Raw genomic sequence first — 17918 nt, forward strand, 5'->3', positions numbered from 1 at the left:
ACATTTTGCAACACACTTTGAAAAAGTTGCTTTGTCTGGTGGGCAAACATTCAAAGACTTTAACGTCTGTCCAACTTAATTTTTTTTTTTTTTTTTTTAGATTGTTTGCTAACAATATGGTGTGAGGAGTGAGTACTCTGCAGGATGAAGCTGATGATGGAGACCAAAGACGATTTCCTCACATGACAAGGTGTGTGACCACATCCAGCCGCTAGGGTGCAGCATCAGCTCATCTGATCTAGTCTGCGTTGGAATGACAGGTGCGTTCTGCAATCTCCTCCATTGGCAGGTAAGGTTCATGCGTTTTTTTCCCTGTATATTCTTAACTGATAATGCGCACATTTTATTTTTAATTTTTACCTACATGTTTCAACAATCTCAAAACTTAAGTACACACTATCTGTTGACTTTGATTATAAACCTTTTAATCGTTTAATATAGCAATGAAGCTTCTCCCCTGACTTCAAAATAGTTGCATGGCCACAAGATGGCGCCAAAGCAAGACTTTTACATTAGACATGGCTTTTGAGCACATAACTAGACAATTTTTTTTGTTTAAGTGGACAGGTTCACTGTACTACTTCATGGAAACCTGTCAAGGGATGTAGAAAGGAAGTGGCTGAGACCGTAGATGAAAGTAAAAGGCTGTATGGAAAGTACACGCAGTCGCAGGTAAAGTGTTTTCCTGTGAAATGATTGACATGTCGCGGTATCCATTTTTAGCCTGGGTACGTCATATGGCCGCTCTTGTCCATTTCCGCCTCGACCCGGCTTACACCCAGCCTGCCGCTTGTGCTCATGTTGCCGTGGCGACGTCTACATACCAGACATTTATGTCCGACCTTCTCTTTTCTGTCTTCTGTTCCTGTCCTTCAACCCAGATGACCCGTTTTGAGGCTCTCCTTATATAGAATCACACTTTATAAGTCACACTTTTACGACTTTCTTATTCCGTAACCCATTTTATGCATTATTGAATAAAAGAAACTTGAACTTGAACAATTTGGGCATTAGTACAGTAAAGGAAAATTATCATTGGACCAGGTGATGCAGCATGTGGCACGCTGGTGGAGGCCCGAGACCTTTGCTTGTACAATGAACTGGCCTTTTGTAATTCCACAGGTGAGGCCGTACAAAACATTCCCTGCCAGTGCGGCGTCCATGTCAGGAGGTTTTTAAACCAGCGCACATCTAAGTGTTGCCATAGCAAAGTCTCCAGGGAAACAGCACTTTAAATGCAGGGATGGACATGCCAAATAAGAGAAGCTGGAGAGTGGAGGACAGGGAGGAGAAATAGAAGGGGGCGGAAAAGTTGCTCAAATTGAAAGACAGCAGGTGCATCTACGCTTATTCCAATGATACGCTCGTAAAACGCTTCATATGATCTCCTACCATTCAATATGAGAGCAGATGTGAAATATTTCGCAACGTGTTTGTTTATTATTCTGCTTGGACTTTACGTTGACATATATAGTGGTAAGAAATGCTTATTGGTTGACAGCCACAATGTGACACCTGATTTTCCCATTTTTTTAACAAATTTCTTTAAAAAAAAAAATTCTTTGCCACTCACATATATTCAGTATGTGTGTGTATTATGTAATCCTAAATGATGTCCCTGCAAGATTGGAAAATATATATTTGGCTATTTACAAGTTGAATTAAATCCAAAGATGTGCGTTGTAATTGTCCTCATCAAAGCTGTCATTGTGTTGTGTGCAGGAAGAAAATACTTGACATGCTCTAAGAATAGGTATTGTTGTGTGTGTGTGTGTGTGTGTGTGTGTGTGTGTGTGTGTGTGTGTGTGTGTGTGTGTGTGTGTGTGTGTCACACAAATAGACATGGCTCAAGCTGATTGGTCACCCCGACTGTGGTGTTGCATATATAAAGCTCGCACCCGGAGCTCCGCACCGCACCACGCTAAGCGCTCATTCTCATCACACCTGTGGCTGGCTGCAAGAAGCGAGAGGAGCCAAAATCATTTGTCGTTTTCCCCCCATAACATTGTGAGTATATAAGCTTTAATTTTTTTTGTGTATATATATATCATGATAACATTGTAAGTGAAAAAAGTAAACCCAAAGTACTTTATTCTAGTCTTTATTTTGTTTATTTAGATAAATAATTTTAAAATGTACATTTTAACCCATTTTATTTCATTAAAATATTCAAATATAAATATCAGTAAGTCGTATATGATGTAGTTCAGTTTTTGACTCAGGTTTTGTACTGGCTCTTATTGGATTGTGCATCTGTACCTAATATTGTGTAGTTTGACTTTTTTGCATATGTTGATACCTAAAGTCTTCTAGAAAAAAAAAGCTCCCGAGTAAGTGCCAAGTGCAGAAAGTAGGGTTCTTGCATGTACACATTTATGCCAGTCATATGCCCCCCCCCCCTCCACAATCAATATCATCTAATTTTGAATGTCAGGATTCAAAAGTAATAATAGATGACATCAAATGTAGGGAGGAAAAGTATAAAAGTTATTAGGGAGTACACAGTCAGTCTGTTACCTGTAAAAGTGATTGGTCGTCTTTCAAGTGCCGCAGGCGAAAAGCTACAAAACCAATGTTATTTTTGCCAGTGCTCCCAGTAGACTCGTGATTTACACCCCCTTGTGTTTTATTAGCTGCAGCTCCAGCTCATTGCACTGCTGCTCACGCCCACACGGCCCGCCGTCCGGGAGGTGGGGCACCATGTGGGTTTTGGATAAGATCCGCGGCTCGGTGGAAACTGGCGTGCTGCGGCACGGGGAGAACGATGACAATAAAGGCGCGGCGACGCCCTACTCTAACGTCCTCACGCCAGACAAGATCCCGGACTTCTTCATCCCGCCCAAGTTAGTCAGCTGTCCTCCTGAACCCGAGACGGTGAAGCCCAAGGAGGCCTTGCAGCCTTCCACGTCAGAGCAAATCATTAGTGGCGGGAGGAAGATCAGCGGCCCCAAAAGTCCCCGTCTGGTGGTCAAAATGGTGGGAGACACAAAGAACCTCCTGAAGGCGGCCAACCGCCACATCATTCAGATCGAAAGTGCCGACGACGTCATCGCCGGGGACACCAACGCTGACCCCCAGTCGCAGACCGCCATGTCTCTCCCCTACGTGCCCAAGACCCAAACCTCTTACGGCTTCACCACCTTGAAGGAGAGCCCCCACACTCGTCGCAAGGAATCGCTCTTCCACTGTGACATCACCAGTCCCATGACCTCCCCCAACAGCCAGAGGAAGACCCCGGGCAAAGGCGACGGAGCCGGGGGCGGAGCCGGCAACCACCTGAACCCGGCCGACTTCAACTCCTCCCACATGAATCCGTACCGCTACTTCAGCGGCGGCGAGAGCGATACCTGCTCCTCGGCCGAGTCGTCGCCCTTCAGCTCGCCGCTACTATCTCGCTCGGCCTCGCTGCTCAAGATCTTCTCGCACGAGACGCAGGCCAAGGTGGCGAAAGCCAAGCGCTCCTTCGCTCGCCACAGCTCCCTCTCCACCGACGAGTGCAGCTCGGCCGAGCCCAGCCCCTGCGTCCAGCGCCGGCTGCACATCCCGTCCTTCCACTACGGAGGCGCGCCGGCTCCGGAGCACGGCTCGCAGCGCGAGCACACGGTCAACCTCCACAAGGGCGGCAGCGTTCGCATCAGCGCCCATTACGACGCCGGCACCTCCCGCCTGCGCGTCCGCGTCCTAGCGGCCGAGAACCTCTACGACAAACACTTTGACATCAAGAGCATCAACTGCTGCGTGTCCGTCTACCTGAAACCCGGCAAGATGCAGAAGCAACGTAGCAACATCATCAAGAACAGTCGCAACCCTGTCTTCAACGAGGACTTCTTCTTCGACGCCGTGGGGCCGCTGCAGGTCAAGAACCTGTCGCTCAAGCTCAAGGTGGTCAACAAAGGCACCAGCCTCAAAAGGAACACTCTGCTGGGTGAGCGGGAGGTCCTGCTGAGCAAGCTGCTCTCGGGGGTCTAGGCTCCAAAAAGCAACCAGAATCCACTCATGGACCTTTATGAGTTCTTTGCACTGCTCCACAACTTTTTCGTGTTTCCACCGGGTCGTACGCTTCAACCCCACCGCCATTTTATTTGGCAATTGCTGGCAGAGCGAACAGAACACCTGATTTAAGTGAAGCGTGCTTCTCAAGCATTCCTTCTCAGTAGCAAGTTCTGATGTCTCTTGGTTCTCAAACCCCCCTTGTAGCCAATGTGTCTCCTCAAGCCAAACAAATGAGGTTGCCAGGTAAGGACTTCCCCCAAACCTTCCCCCCGCCCCTCACTGCGCACATCACTATGTGTGTCTCATGCCCTGATTTTGATTGTGTGATGCCTCGGCCACAAGCTGTGTGTGTCTGTGCACAAAGACGCTTTTGTGAGCCCCCCCCCTTGTCCACCTTCGTCTGCTTTGATGCAGCTCCACGTCCTGATGTGCAAATGATGCTTTGATCCGGGCGGAGGGGAACAAACAAGCAAAAAAAAAAAAAAAATAATAGAACGAGAATGTAAGTGTAGCGTTTTGCATGGCATGAACGCTTGCTTAAAAATATTGCGCCAAACCCTAAAGCCTTACGATTCTGTACTGGACACTACATTAGGTACACCTTTAGCAAAACAAAGCTACAATTTTTTTGACACTCCTTATGGACAGATTGACTTTTTCTGTATGAAAAGCTTAAAAAAAAATTCCAACCTTCCCCACAGATGAGGCTAGGACAATTTAAGGGAGATTGTTGTCACTCACAACCAGTACTTGCCAGCAATTCCTGCAGATCATTTGGAGATGCTTTTGGCTTATTATTATAATATACTTATTTAGAACAGAGTACAAGTCGGATCATACCGCACAATAACGCAACACAAAATCCTGAAAAGAGAGATTCATATCAGGTTAGCAGATGTGCTAAACGTCACTAAAACAAGTTCATTCTTGGTTGCTACTGTACCTAATGTTTTGGCCACTGTGTGCCTGTATGTGTGTGTGACTGAGATGAGCATGACGTTCAGTCAAAAGTTGTTCATTCTCTATGTGTAATGTATGCATGTTGTTTAAAAATAATAATAAAAAAAGGTATGTACTGTTTTTCTCTACTTATGCTAGTGATGCATCGGCATGGTGACAGCCAGTATTACATCTTGGCCTCACTCGCATGCAACTAAATCCGTAAGTATTTTGGAGCAAAAACAGAAAAAAAGGAGCTCACTCAAAAGCTTCTATAGAAATCTGTACATTTTAAACAGCTGATGTGACTCAGTCTTGCGTACAAATAATTAAAAGTCACAAGGTCAAGCAGACAGGATTCTAATCTGGTCGTTTGCCAATGTCGGGTTTGCGCTACTTCTGTGATTTTTTTTTTTTTTTTTTAAGTGGACCTCTGTTTGACAAGTGATTGGTGTAACTGTTGTAGCAGAAAAAGTAAGCAATTTAATGAATTAAAATAAAAACACTTGACCAACTTGAAGTGGATTGCATAGTTCTTATTCCAGTAATAGCAAGCACTTTATTCTTGTCTTCTCCTTAGCTGAGTATCCTCACGGGTTGTAGTTGAGTTGTAGTTCAATGAATGAACATGATTCATCGTGAATCATCAAGCCAGTGAGCTCAAGTGAAGCTGCCTCACTGAAGACTTTTACAAGGCTCAAGTCCTGTTCACCCCCCCCCACACACACACACACTAAAAAGGGACTTTTTTTTGGTTTGATTTACAGAAACAAAGACGGGTTTCCCCAATAGGCACCATTGCTCATTTCCATCCCTTTCCCAGCTTGCAAATTGATTTGTAATTTTGTCATCTGGCGAGGCGGCAGAGCGACCATCTGAGATGCGGCGCTGACGGAATGGAAAGCTATACACCCGAGGGCAAATTTGATTGGGGCAATTTGTATCCCTGGCTTTCTTGGCAACACGGAGGAAAGGTTCATGGCTCTTATTGGCTTTGGGATCGCTATGGCAACCCGGGAGCAGATTTCTCTTCTGAGTGAAGGAATGAAATAAGTGTGTGTTTGGGAGAGGTTCACTATTGCTGTTTAAATTGCCAGCCAGGATGATTGCTCTGAAGTGTTTTACTTTCTCCTTCCGGCATTACACCTGCAACACTTGACTGTGACTACTTCAAGCTCGAGAGCAAATGAACCCGTTTTGGGAATCCATTTGAAATTCATCCTGCGCTGGTTGCCTGTTAAACGCAAATTGGGGCGATTGCTGTCACACAAGCCAATACTTGCCAGCAGTTCCTGCAGATTCTTTCACGTCTGATTTTCTCGTGTCAGCTTCGAGGTACTTTGCAACCTCCTTGTTCAGGTTAGTTAAGCGCAAAGTGAGAGTGACAAACTTTTACAAGAGCCTGAAAAAGAAGCATGAGAGCTCCCTGAAGCATCTGACATCTGTGCAGATCACTGGAGGTGACTATCCAGCATGGGTTGCCATGGCAACAAAGGGGCGAACCTTTAATCCAAGCGAGGGAGGGGGGAAACCTTAAATACAGACTGGCAAAGTGATTGATTGGGCATGAAACTAATGAGACACTAATTGTTAGCGATTGTCGAGCTAGGCTTTTATACCAAACCTGCTAGAGTGATGGAGATTCATTCACCTTGATTTTTATTTGCCCATCTCTGTAACATCCCCTACATGGCGGTTTGGAAAAAAACACGCACACACATATAACAAAACAATAAAGGCTACTCGGAAATGAAAGCGGGTTGATCAACATCATGCAGACTTTATTTCCGGCATATTAGGCTGCTAGCTGGGTCGCTTGTTATTGTCGAATTATTTAAAGTGCAGGGAAAACATTGTGATGTGATGCTCTGCTCAACAAATCCACCTCAAAATGTCTTCTTTTACATTTTTTTTTACTTTCCACCACTTTTCTAAAAATGGGAGAAACAGCAACGTGTACATATTTTATAAGGTTAGACAAGCTCATACTTTTTCATGTTCATATATGTGCAAATCCTCTTTTATATAAACATAACTGCTCAATAATAATAATAATAATAATAATAATAATAATAATAATAATAATAATAATAATAATAATAATAATAATAATAATAATAATAATAAATTGTATTCATATTGCATTTTACATTTTAAGAAAATCTCAAAGTGCTAAAGAAACGCTTTTTTAAAAAGCACACAGAGCTTTGTAACCTTCCAATATACGTACATAGGTCAGGTGACCATACCAAATGGTCAGGTGACCACACCAAATGGTCAGGTGACCACACCAAATGGTCAGGTGACCACACCAAATGGTCAGGTGACAGCAGACCTTATAATGACATCCTTTCGCTTTCCCGCCTCTTTCAGACGCTATAAATTTTGGTTGTTGTGTGCTGGCCGCCATTAAACAATAACGACCCAACTGTTACTCCTCGTCTTTATTTCCTCGCTCAACGTCGCACATCTTGAACAATACGCCACAGTTTTTTTACTGCATTTTTGTGGTCTCATGTTTGCTAACTTGAACAGGTAAGATTTCAGTCAGTCATTTCACTCCTTCCACGTTTGTTTATATTGTGTAGTTGGTGTTTTTTGTTCTGTCTATTGTTTGCTAATTTGTGGAGTTAGCATCCTATCACTTTACTCCTCATTTTGTTAGCTAACTCGTGTAGTTAGCATTGTATTTCACTTTGTTTTTTGCTAACTTGTGTAGTTATTTGGCTCACCATGTAGCGCCTCAAACCTGAGGCTTTGTGAAGAAGAAAACATGGCAAGTACCAAAGAGTGATTTTATTTATTTTCCTTCTGCATCATTGACAGTTCTTTTGAGGTGCATGAATATTTAGTGAATTTGTGTCATCTCAAAATGTTTGAAACGCAGCTTTTAATTTGACAAGCTCTTCTCATTCCAGATGGGACGTAACCAGGACAACTTGCAGTGACATGCTGGAAAACATTTCCGAATATCGTGTTAAAGTCTGAGTAAGTAGATTTTTTTTTTTTTTATGTAAATACATGCACACAATGAGTTCTTGCATTTTTAATGTTGGTTCAGCAGTTTAGTGCTTTGAATGAGTGTTGTGCAAGGTATAATTTGAAAGGTGTAATTAGAAATACCGCCTGTGAATTGTTTTTGTTTCTTCATATTGGGTTGTTTTTGCACATTAGTGAAAAAATATTGAGTCATTGAGAGGCTTTTTGCAAACAAGCCTTTACATTCCCTCTCAGCTTCATGTAGTCGACAACACAATGAACAACGTTTGCTCAGATTAATCAGTCCAGATAACATGAGGGCCGAAATGTGCGTGAGTGTGTGTTATGGATTAAACGGCATACCTTGTGGTTGCCATGGTGACTGGGCAGGGGAGCAGACACCTGTGAATTAACATCAGCTCCCCGGCAACGGGATCTTAATTAGAGGAGCGTGGGAACGAGAGTCCATTCAAGGCGTGAAAATCAAAGAGTTGCCGTTGAAAAGGACATCTGTCTGATACGCTTCGAGTTGAAGAGGTGGAGAAGCTTGTCCGTGTGTGTTTTTTTTTTTTCTCCGAGCAAGAGACTTTCAAAAAGTGTTGAATTTAATCCACATGTATTCTTGATCCTCTGTGATGAGCTGAGTCGTCCCTGTCGCTTGCTTCGATTGAAATGATATGATATCATGTCAACTTGTTCTTCTTGGGCAAGATTATTGGACAAAGCCGTCACTGTAAGGTTGAATTGGAAAAAAAAAAAGTCTCATTTAGTTCCTGCGCCTCAGGATAAAACATGACCACATTCCCCCTGATGAGTTTCGGAAGCACGAGAAGCTGTTTTGTGTCGTTTTGATTCTCTTTCTGCTCTGCATGGACGCCTGTTGAATTGTAGGTCACGCTTTCTTCCAGCCGGCAGTCCTGCTGATGCCTTGATTGATCCGAGTAGCTCTAATGGATTTTTTTTTCCATGCGCCGCCATTAAAAAGGTTCGAGTCATTTGCACAAAGAACACACTCTCCCATAACACTTCAAGTCAGTATCTTCAAATGTGAGACTTTAAAAATAGCGTCTGAAATAATACGGCGGTTATAAAAAGTCAACACACCCCATCAAATTCCAGCTGTTGTGATATTTTAGACATGACAGCAAGATAAATTGAATTATAATCTGTATAACGCAATTGAAAAAAAAAAAAGAGTGGGAGTAAAAACAAACAAGTCATGAGGTTGCATAAATGTGTACCACATAAGTGCTGCACGTAAGTGTGCTGGGATTCACCACCTAAGTGCTGCCATTTAAAGTGCCTCTAATTAGACAAATACATTTAAGAATTCCTGGTAGGCTTTCTATTATTATCAAAAAATTCCAGCAGACCCCGGAAAGGTTTGTGCCAACTGGTTCACTCCAATATTTAACCCCTAGTATATTTTTGGTTATTGGAATTTTATTTCAGATATTAATGATTATATTTATTAACTATAATCCACATAGGTCAGGACCTAGTGTACAACAAGTCGCGCCTTTTAACATATACAGAAAGAGCCTCTATTGTCAAGGCCGGGCTGAAAAGAACGACACCTGATGAAGCGAGTAAATGCGGCCCGGTGACGACGATGATGATAATCGCAGGCCTGGACCTGAGTGGTGTGATTAACACAACAAAGACCAGGAACGGAAACGGAGAATAAAGAAAAACACGCTCGCACGCATTCACAATCAGTAAGCCAGCGCATTGTTTATGTTTTTGATTGCCTCTTAATAAAGACGACACGGATTTCCTCATACACCCACAAGCAAAGCTCCTTGAGCATGATTGTGTAAACTGCGGGATAAATATTAGCATACATTTATTTATACACGGCCGCCCGCCTGGGCAATCTGTGACTGAGGTTTGGGTTTTGATTGGAAACAAGGGTTTTGGGATTTCATAGTCAGGGTCTGTTACAATAAAAGGAGAATTTTCTAGAAGCTAATACTGCTAGCAAGGCGTTGAAGGCCTCCTTGGTGGAGGTAACGAGGCAACCTAATTGTTAGGAATAGCAGGCTGCATACTTTGATCGGAGATCATGCTGAAGGAGAATACCCGACCGCCGTTAGAACCTTTCGACTCCCCCAGGAATGTTTTTCCCGAGGCGAGCTGCTCTTACAGTCAGTCGCACAACAGGTTTCTGTCAAAGAAGGTGAGAAGGCCTCCGTCTACTCATTGTGCTTTCAGCGGGCACGAGCGGCATGCGGCGAGAGCCAATTAGTTTAACCAGAGTTCAGATCACTGTGGACGGCTCCGTATTGATCCGTGGTTTCAAAGTAACGAAGCAGAGCTCTCTCGCTCTCTCTCGGGTTTCGGCCGGACCGTGATGAGAGACGAAGTGTAAACAAGGTGCCGATATCGCCTCGTCTAATTCACTTGTGCACTTTACACTGAATTAGAAGCGTATATCAAGACATTAATCAAAGGTGGTGTGATTGCGATGCGTGTCTTGGAAGAATGGCCGGGACGTGATCATCGATTCCTCTGAGCTATGTTTAGAATGCGGTGCGGTGCACGCTTGGAAATCTCGTCATTTAAAATCCCCAAAGCGCCCCCTCATTTCAAATTGGCATTCTGCAGCGAGAAATGAGAAATCGGGCTTGAAAAATATGAGAGCGACTTTTGGTAAACATGCTTTTACCCCCGACAAATGATGCAATTACATAAAAGTCTCAACCTCAAGTAGCTATGTGACATCCCCTAGCTTGCTCCACAGCAGATAGCTAATCCTAAATATGAAGCTGACATTTTCTTTTATTATTTAATCACTTTAAAACACAAATAACACAGAAATGATCTCAAAAGGTGATTTACAACTGACCACAAATAAAATTTAGCCAGCTCAACACGACTTAAAAGTTAAATTGAACAGGTAAGCTAGCTCATGTTAGCTTCGGAAATATAATAAATTGAATGGCTCTTGTCTCTGCTTGAGCCCGTTGGCATCCGATGGTATCCCGTCGAAGATTTAGCAGAGTGACAGGAGGATTAGCTTCAGATTCGCTTTTTTTTTTTTTTTGTGAGTAGGCCCGAGAGCTGCACAGCTCCATGTAGCAGACAAACAAGGCAGGATATCTACTCCTTTGGCTTGAGGGCTTAATAAATCTGCCACATTAACTCTGCCTCAGTTCCCAGACTGAGCTTTTACATGACAACAAAGCTGCTACTTCCTAAATGACAAACAATACAAGTAACAAATTACACAGATCAACTCGGCACATTTTAGAAGGGCGTTTAAATCCATTCTCTGTAAAGAAACTCATTTACAGGTATTCACACTGTCAGTTGGGAAAGGTCACATTTTGTGCCGCCCTTGGAAGTTAATTAAAGTCATCCGAAAATGAAGAGTGGCTAAATGTCTTCGCATTTGAGCTCGACGCCCTCTTGGATAAACGAGCCTTTACCGCAGTCGTTTAATTAACATTTATTTGACAAGATTGAAATCGCCATTAAAAAACGATTATTCATCGACTCCAAACCTTTGTATTATTACTATTAAAGTGAGTAGCTTTGGTTTAGCCAACAAGACACCCCCGTGACAGCTTCACCAAGGAAACGTTTAAAGTTAACTCGGGTTATTTTCAAATCAAGTTCACAGCAACTTTCTGCTCTGTTAGATAATTGGATTGGGCGACTCTCGACTTTGACCTCCCTGACCATGTGAAAAAAAAAACCCCACATGCTCCGTTGTACAGTTCCTCCTCCGTCGAGCCGGCTCGTTTGGACAAATATGTCCTTGAAGGCGCTCCAACGAATCAGCAGGAGGCTGGTATCCTCAATGACGGAGGAAGAAAGTGAGGACCTAATGAGAATAAGTGTGTCCACTTACTCGAACACCGCAATCAAGAGCTATCCGACCCACTAACCGGACCTCCAACAAACAATTTTGGTGATAGAGAAAAGCAATTTAACGAGATTAAAGAAGTAATCACGAACACCCACTTCTGTCACTCTTTTTTAAGATCAAATTTGGCTAATTAACTATCCGTGTCAAGCATCTCGAAATAACTTTGGATGTGAACTTTTTTAATTTTTGTCTGTTTGAAGGATTTTTTTTTTGCCAAATTTCATCCGAGGCACTTTAAATGTTGGCAGGTGTTTGATGAGGTTGTGCGCAGTTGTGCGATCACAGGATCTCAATTGTTTATTTTTATTTCCTCTTGCTGGTTGCAACAAATCTGGCATTTGAACAAGGGTGTGTAGACTTTTGTATCTACGTCAAATACTCTCTTCAATATTTCCAGTGGTGTCAAAACTGACATACCTTCCTTTGCTCACTGGTCGGCTGTTGCCATGGTAATGAAAGGTTAAACTTACGGATGAGCATGTGGCATAAAATGAATATTTTGCAAGAGACTATTTAATAAAATATGAAGCTTGGGGCAGAGAAGGTTCACTGAAGTAATGAAGGTTGCAAGCCAAGATATCCACCATCATTATTCTCCATTATGTTAATGCACTTCTTGTGATTCTTTTTATTTGAGACAATTCTTTGACTAATGTTTTATGACTGATGTTGCCCCCCCATGGTGGATGCCGGGAACCGCTGCCCACTCGGCCCCCCACCCTGTGTTTGTTACAGACACAGTATATCGGAAAAAAAACCTAATGTCTCCATCTCAGCTTTCATTATGACATTGTAAAAGTGATCATGAGCTGAGTTTGACCACCACTGTAGACCCCGAGGAGATGTTCAGCGTGTCGTAATGTCTAATATCATACCCAGGCCACCCAATAATCTTTTTTTCTTTTTTTTTTTAATCCCGCATATAGCTTTAAATTATGCCCTTTGGCGTCGCTTCACTGGTCTGCCTGCATTTCACAGCTTTTGCTCCCTGGCTGTTGTCTTCAGTGCAGACATCTTCGTTACGCTTCACTGGCCATCTGATAAGAAGAGCTGGAGAGATAGGCGGAGGCAGGTGGGGGTGGATGGAGAAGAGAGAGAGGACTTAATGGGAGGAAGGGGTGAGGGAGGCAAATGGAAAAATGCTCATCTTGAGAGGGGGCATTCAGATAGGCGAGAGAGCTCCCTCATTCCCAATTTTAGCACTTGCCTTGAGATACAAGCGAGTCTGTTTCAAGTTATGAGCTGTCACAATTTTGATCTTACCAAACAAGTCAGCTTTTGACAGACTGACTCAGAAAGTCCAGAAAAATGAGATTGTTGTGATGATGAAAAGAAAAGGCCTTACTTTCCCCAGGCAGCTTTGTCGAGGGAATTTTAGTGCTGCTGGAAAGGCTTTTTCATTATGATAAATGGCTCCCTGATCCCAGAAATATTGTCAAGGACCGTCGGGACAGAAAGGTGAACGTAAAATAAATCAAAAGCAGTTTAAGGCAGTGCATGTTCTTCACTTCCACGATAGCGAACGTTGGGCATCCGACGCCGCATGTGGTGCAGTTGCCTTAATTGGCTCTTCCAGGTTATAGCCGCAACTGTGACGGTTAGACGGCACACAGAGCCAAATATCTGATCATCTTTCAGCCAAATGCGGACCCAGCGTGCTCTAGCCACAATCAGTGTGGGAGGGGGGGAGCCGCGTTGATTTAGTACACTTACACTGTAAATTCTCTTCATTTTTTTTTTCTTCCTCCCTGGGTGGGTTTTTAATATTGTCTCAACGCCGGAGCTTCCATTTGAGTTGCTGTGGAGTCGCATTTCATTTTACAAAATAAAGGAGACTAAGACCAGTGATCCCCAGACTCGCACTCAAATAAAAAAAAAAAATCCTATATGCAGTTAAAGCTCGACCCGAGACTCGTTATTTAACATTTGTAAACTCCGAAAGGTTGGGCTGTGTTATTATTTATCACCTCGGGACCTCTCTCGTCAATTAAATTATACAGCCGGTAGCTCGGGCCACCGAGGCCAAGGTGGTTTGAGTTTGTGATTATCATGAAATTGAAATGAGCTCAAATATGTCTCCTAGAAAAACACATAATATGGAAATTGCGTCGAGCCGTTTCGCACAACACTCCTGCCAGTGTTTTTAGATGCAGTCAACGAAGTAAATATCGGTAAAGCTTTTGCCGTGAGCTGACACGGATAGTCCAAGCAGAGCCAGTATAATTTGATTTAGCGTGCTAGTTTGGGACAGGTAAGTGATCTGTAATGTTTTAAAAGATTTATCAGTAATCTCACAGTGACCACATGGCTGTGATTTAAATGTAAACACGTTGAAGTCAAAGGAGTGTCAATTTAAAATCTTACAATTCAGCTGTCCTTTTAATCCAAATGGCCTCTTCACGTTTTCGAACGTGAGGTGAGACCTTTTTGTGTTTTTCTACAAAAACACCATCAATCTGTTTGAGTTTGCTACTTTACATATAGCCCTCGTGTAAATCGAAAAGGTCACGCTGATCCACCTCAGTGCAATCAAACATCCATTATTCCGTCACTTATGCAAATATAGGCCACCCGTACCAATGCACTCGGGGTTCCAGCTCATTCGCAAGCTCATAATTCAGCCACGTACACACAAGCGCACGTACCTGATATTCATCTATTTTTGTGATTATACACTCAGCATCCGGTCGATCATGTAGCGCCGAAGTGGGGACCCGCTGATTAGCTAATCACATGTTGGCACATTCCCTGTTAACCCAAAATTTGCAAATTTATGCATTTTTGTAAATTGTTATCAGGAAAAAATATAATAGACTGTTGCAGTTCAAAAGATACCAGAGGGGGGAAAATATTAAGTAAAAATATTATAAAGGAATGTCAATAGTTCATGTATCAAAAAACTAACTTTATTACATGCTTTTGTTCCCTCTCCCAAAAAAATTTGGGTTAGAGTTCACTGTAATTTTTGGAAATTATTATCAGAAAAACTATGATAGACCGTTGCAGTTCAAAAGATACCAAATGGGAAAAAATATAAAATATTTAAGAAAATACAAATATTATTTAAAAAAAAAAAGGAAATAGTCTATGTATAAAAAAAATCTGAATTTGCTAATTTTGTTGCATGCTTTTGTGCGCCCCCCCCGAAAAAAAATTGTGTTGGAGTCCAGTTTCATCCATTGTAAACAAACTTTTTTGATAGTTTTTTTTTTTTTATGGTCTTTTGATCATCATTGATGATGTAATGGAGCCAACACATCCATGACAGAAGATAAAGTTGAGGATGTCCTGATGGGAAAATTAAGACGGATGAGCAAGAAGAAAGAAAAGGAGAAAGAAAAGAAATCCAGATAAAAGCTGGGTGCCAGAAAAAGCGTAATAATTGCCGTGAAAATGGTGCAGCTGTACCGCCGAGGCCCAATTACAGCTCCATTATAAAATCGCCATAATGGCTCATCATTTAACATGCTGTACCGCTGCTCGCGCTGGTGATTTTGCATGCGGCCGCCATGCCATTAATCCATAACAACTTTGCCGCTTGCCGCTAATGTTAGACAAAAAGAAAACCAACACAGACCTCATAGGTGAAACTTTATTTCACCCAAAAAACAAAACAGACGGTGATAAGTATCTCGTGAGATTAACTTTATCTCATGAGCACATTGGGATCATAATGCTTGTCTCCTTAATCTATTCAAAGAAAGTGAACACAATGCATTTCAATGGGCGTCCATTTTTGTTATTCGCAGGCTGGCTAGCATTAGCATCAAGCTTTAGCTTAACAATAAACTGCAAGTTAGAGTGGCATTAAACAGATTGAAGCCTCTTTTTGAATGACCGTACGTTATTTACGGCTTGATTAAATCAAATTAGATTAAATCGTAATAATCGGAATGATTTAATGTGCTCGTGTGTGTGTGCCGCCCGCATGAGGTGAAATGTTTTAGTGCTGGAAAACATAAGTGAGCGCGCCGACTCCATCTGGGCGGGCTGTCATTATCATGATGGCCTTCTGGAAGGTAACATTTATTCGGAATCCTCCTGGCTAGCATCGAGGCTGACTGACCATTTATGCTTCCATAATAGGCAAAATAATAGTTCTTTGCTGTTATTTGTTCTTCTCAAAAGCTGTTCAGTTAACTCGAGGAATTCTTTTGTCAGTGCATTGATGTTTTTTTTAATGGGAGCTCCATGGATCTGCACGATGCCAAAATGTCAAAATAACCAGTTTGTTTTTTTGCTATTCACTCCTAATAGTTGTCTACTAGCACAAATGTACATCTTTGACCACACAAAAGCAGCATCCTTGTCTCTTTGGAGTTGAAGTGCTTCTGATGGTGAAAATCAAGCAATTTTCAGCTTCATCAGCTAAAAGCAAAGCGACAATGGCTTAATTGGGCTAATTATCTCTAATGAAGATGATGGCACACGGTGTTTCTGGAAGTGCCTGAATGAAAGGATGAGTAATAGCTGATATTCAAGGCAGTAGTGAACATTAGCAGGCTATTTAACGAGGGAATGTCACTCACGGCGTTGAACATCATTCGGTCCAGAATGCGCTCCGCCATCCTAGCTTAGCACAAGTGCTTATTTACATTAGAGCAGCTCACTCGGCGACGTTCGTCACCACATTGTAATTGTCAGCGACAGACGGGCAAAGCCGTCGCCGGGGAGGATAATTGTGTCAGAGAGACGGCGCTTACCTGAGTTTCCGACATGCTCGGCTGAATGCTGTAATTACTTTTATCACAAGCCGCTCGCCACTCAGACGTGGAGAGCTTACACTTCTCAACAGCTTCGCCTCTTCGGTCACACGAGCGCCCGCAAGACACGTAAATGTCAAAGAAAAATTGGAGTGGAGGTTCGGTAATAGAGTCATGCTGGCACACAAAGTGGCGCTTTCGGTTAGCTCGCTCGGTGTCAGAAGCGACGGGAAAGAATTTGTTACAGTTCGTGTATTTATTTTATTATTCAACTCTATTTATAGCACTCGAATGTAGTCGTGTCATTGATTGCATTTCTACAAATTTAACCAAAATGGCCTGATTAAAAATTGCATAGCAACCATCACTAAGCACAGCAGGCCCGACACCTGTTGAAGTGTTGATTTGGCGTCACAAGAGAATAACGTGGTAGTTTTTTTTTTTCCCCCGTCATAAATTGGGCACTTTTCCCTCCAGACAGCACAGTTTGCTTATTTGTGCCGCTGTGTTGGATGAAGAAAGTCTGATTTGATCTTATTTTGGTTTCTTTTAAGTGAGCTGCTAAGTGGAATTTAAAAAAAGAAACGCACAGTTGTTGGTCCATTCTGAGGTTCATAGCTTACAAGCGATGTTTTGATTTGAACTTCAGTGGTCAGCCAGGCGATAAATGCGTCACCAGCGTGGAGCTCACCGAGTGTCTGGCCGGATGGAAAAAGAAATTCTTTCAAGGTTGTGTTGGAAGACTTGAATGGAGTTTGTGTGTTTGTGTGTACTTCACACACTTCAGAGGAAGCCACACAAGCATGTCTGAAACGCATGTCAGGCCTTTTCAGCTTTTTGGGGTCAGGTATTACCTTACAGCGGAGATTTTATTCCGAGGATCATTCCATTAGGAATTTTTTGCTTGTTTAAAATAAATAAATAAATAAATCAAGCTAAATATTCATGACCTGTTTAAAGACTGGCAAATTTTTAAAAAGTACTGTTAAATAAAATAAAGATTGAAATATGGAATTTCCCACAGCCTGGGGAAAATGGATGCTACATTGGCTAGCAACTTTCTTATCTCTATATATAATGATGTTTTTGAGCTATAAAAATGAAAGCTGGAACATATCCCACCAGGCGCTCTAAAGCGACCACATCAGCTCAAAGCCTCGGTCCACACGCTGCCTGTCATCTTTTTTTTATTTTTTAACCTCACTCTTCCGCCTTCTCTTCTTTTCCCAAGTTACAGCTCACAGACCTCAGTTTGAGAACGGCCGCTTTAAAGATGATACATAAAACACCAGGAGCTAGCTGCATTATGTATGTGCATTGTTGTAAATGTTCTTCTCCCTCCTGGCCGGCTTGTGGTAAACACGTTTTGGCGAGCTGAGCTCTCACAAAGAGCCGGCGTCGACGCTTAATGACCTGTCGAGGAGCCCTCC

General features: G+C 42.5%; 2 protein-coding genes across 3 annotated transcripts in view; both read left to right on the plus strand.

The window, feature by feature from the left end:
• Positions 1 to 483: 483 nt before the first annotated feature.
• On the plus strand, positions 484 to 5452 carry LOC148388633 (C2 calcium-dependent domain-containing protein 4C). Its single transcript, XM_088393310.1, has 4 exons — positions 484 to 672; positions 1123 to 1335; positions 1841 to 2007; positions 2634 to 5452. The coding sequence occupies exon 4, from the start codon at positions 2701 to 2703 to the stop codon at positions 3967 to 3969; it is 1269 nt and encodes a 422-aa protein (XP_088249436.1). The 5' UTR covers positions 484 to 672; positions 1123 to 1335; positions 1841 to 2007; positions 2634 to 2700; the 3' UTR covers positions 3970 to 5452.
• Positions 5453 to 7230: 1778 nt separating this feature from the next.
• The window catches only part of LOC148388634 (guanine nucleotide-binding protein subunit alpha-11), a 37256-nt gene continuing 26568 nt past the window's right edge, over positions 7231 to 17918 (plus strand). For both annotated transcript variants that reach the window (XM_088395143.1, XM_088395142.1), the window contains exons 1-2: positions 7231 to 7467; positions 7851 to 7920. The gene's annotated coding sequence lies outside the window, so the exon portion shown is untranslated. The remainder of the gene's footprint in view (positions 7468 to 7850; positions 7921 to 17918) is intronic.

Source organism: Syngnathus floridae, chromosome 13 (genome assembly GCF_059516105.1).
Source record: "Syngnathus floridae isolate MCC-2025c chromosome 13, RoL_Sflo_1.0, whole genome shotgun sequence".
NCBI classification, from domain to species: domain Eukaryota; kingdom Metazoa; phylum Chordata; class Actinopteri; order Syngnathiformes; family Syngnathidae; genus Syngnathus; species Syngnathus floridae.

Coding starts and splice junctions, on each gene's coding strand:
- LOC148388633 (XM_088393310.1), top strand. CDS start 2,701: ATGTGGGTTTTGGATAAGATCCGCGGCTCGGTGGAAACTGGCGTGCTG.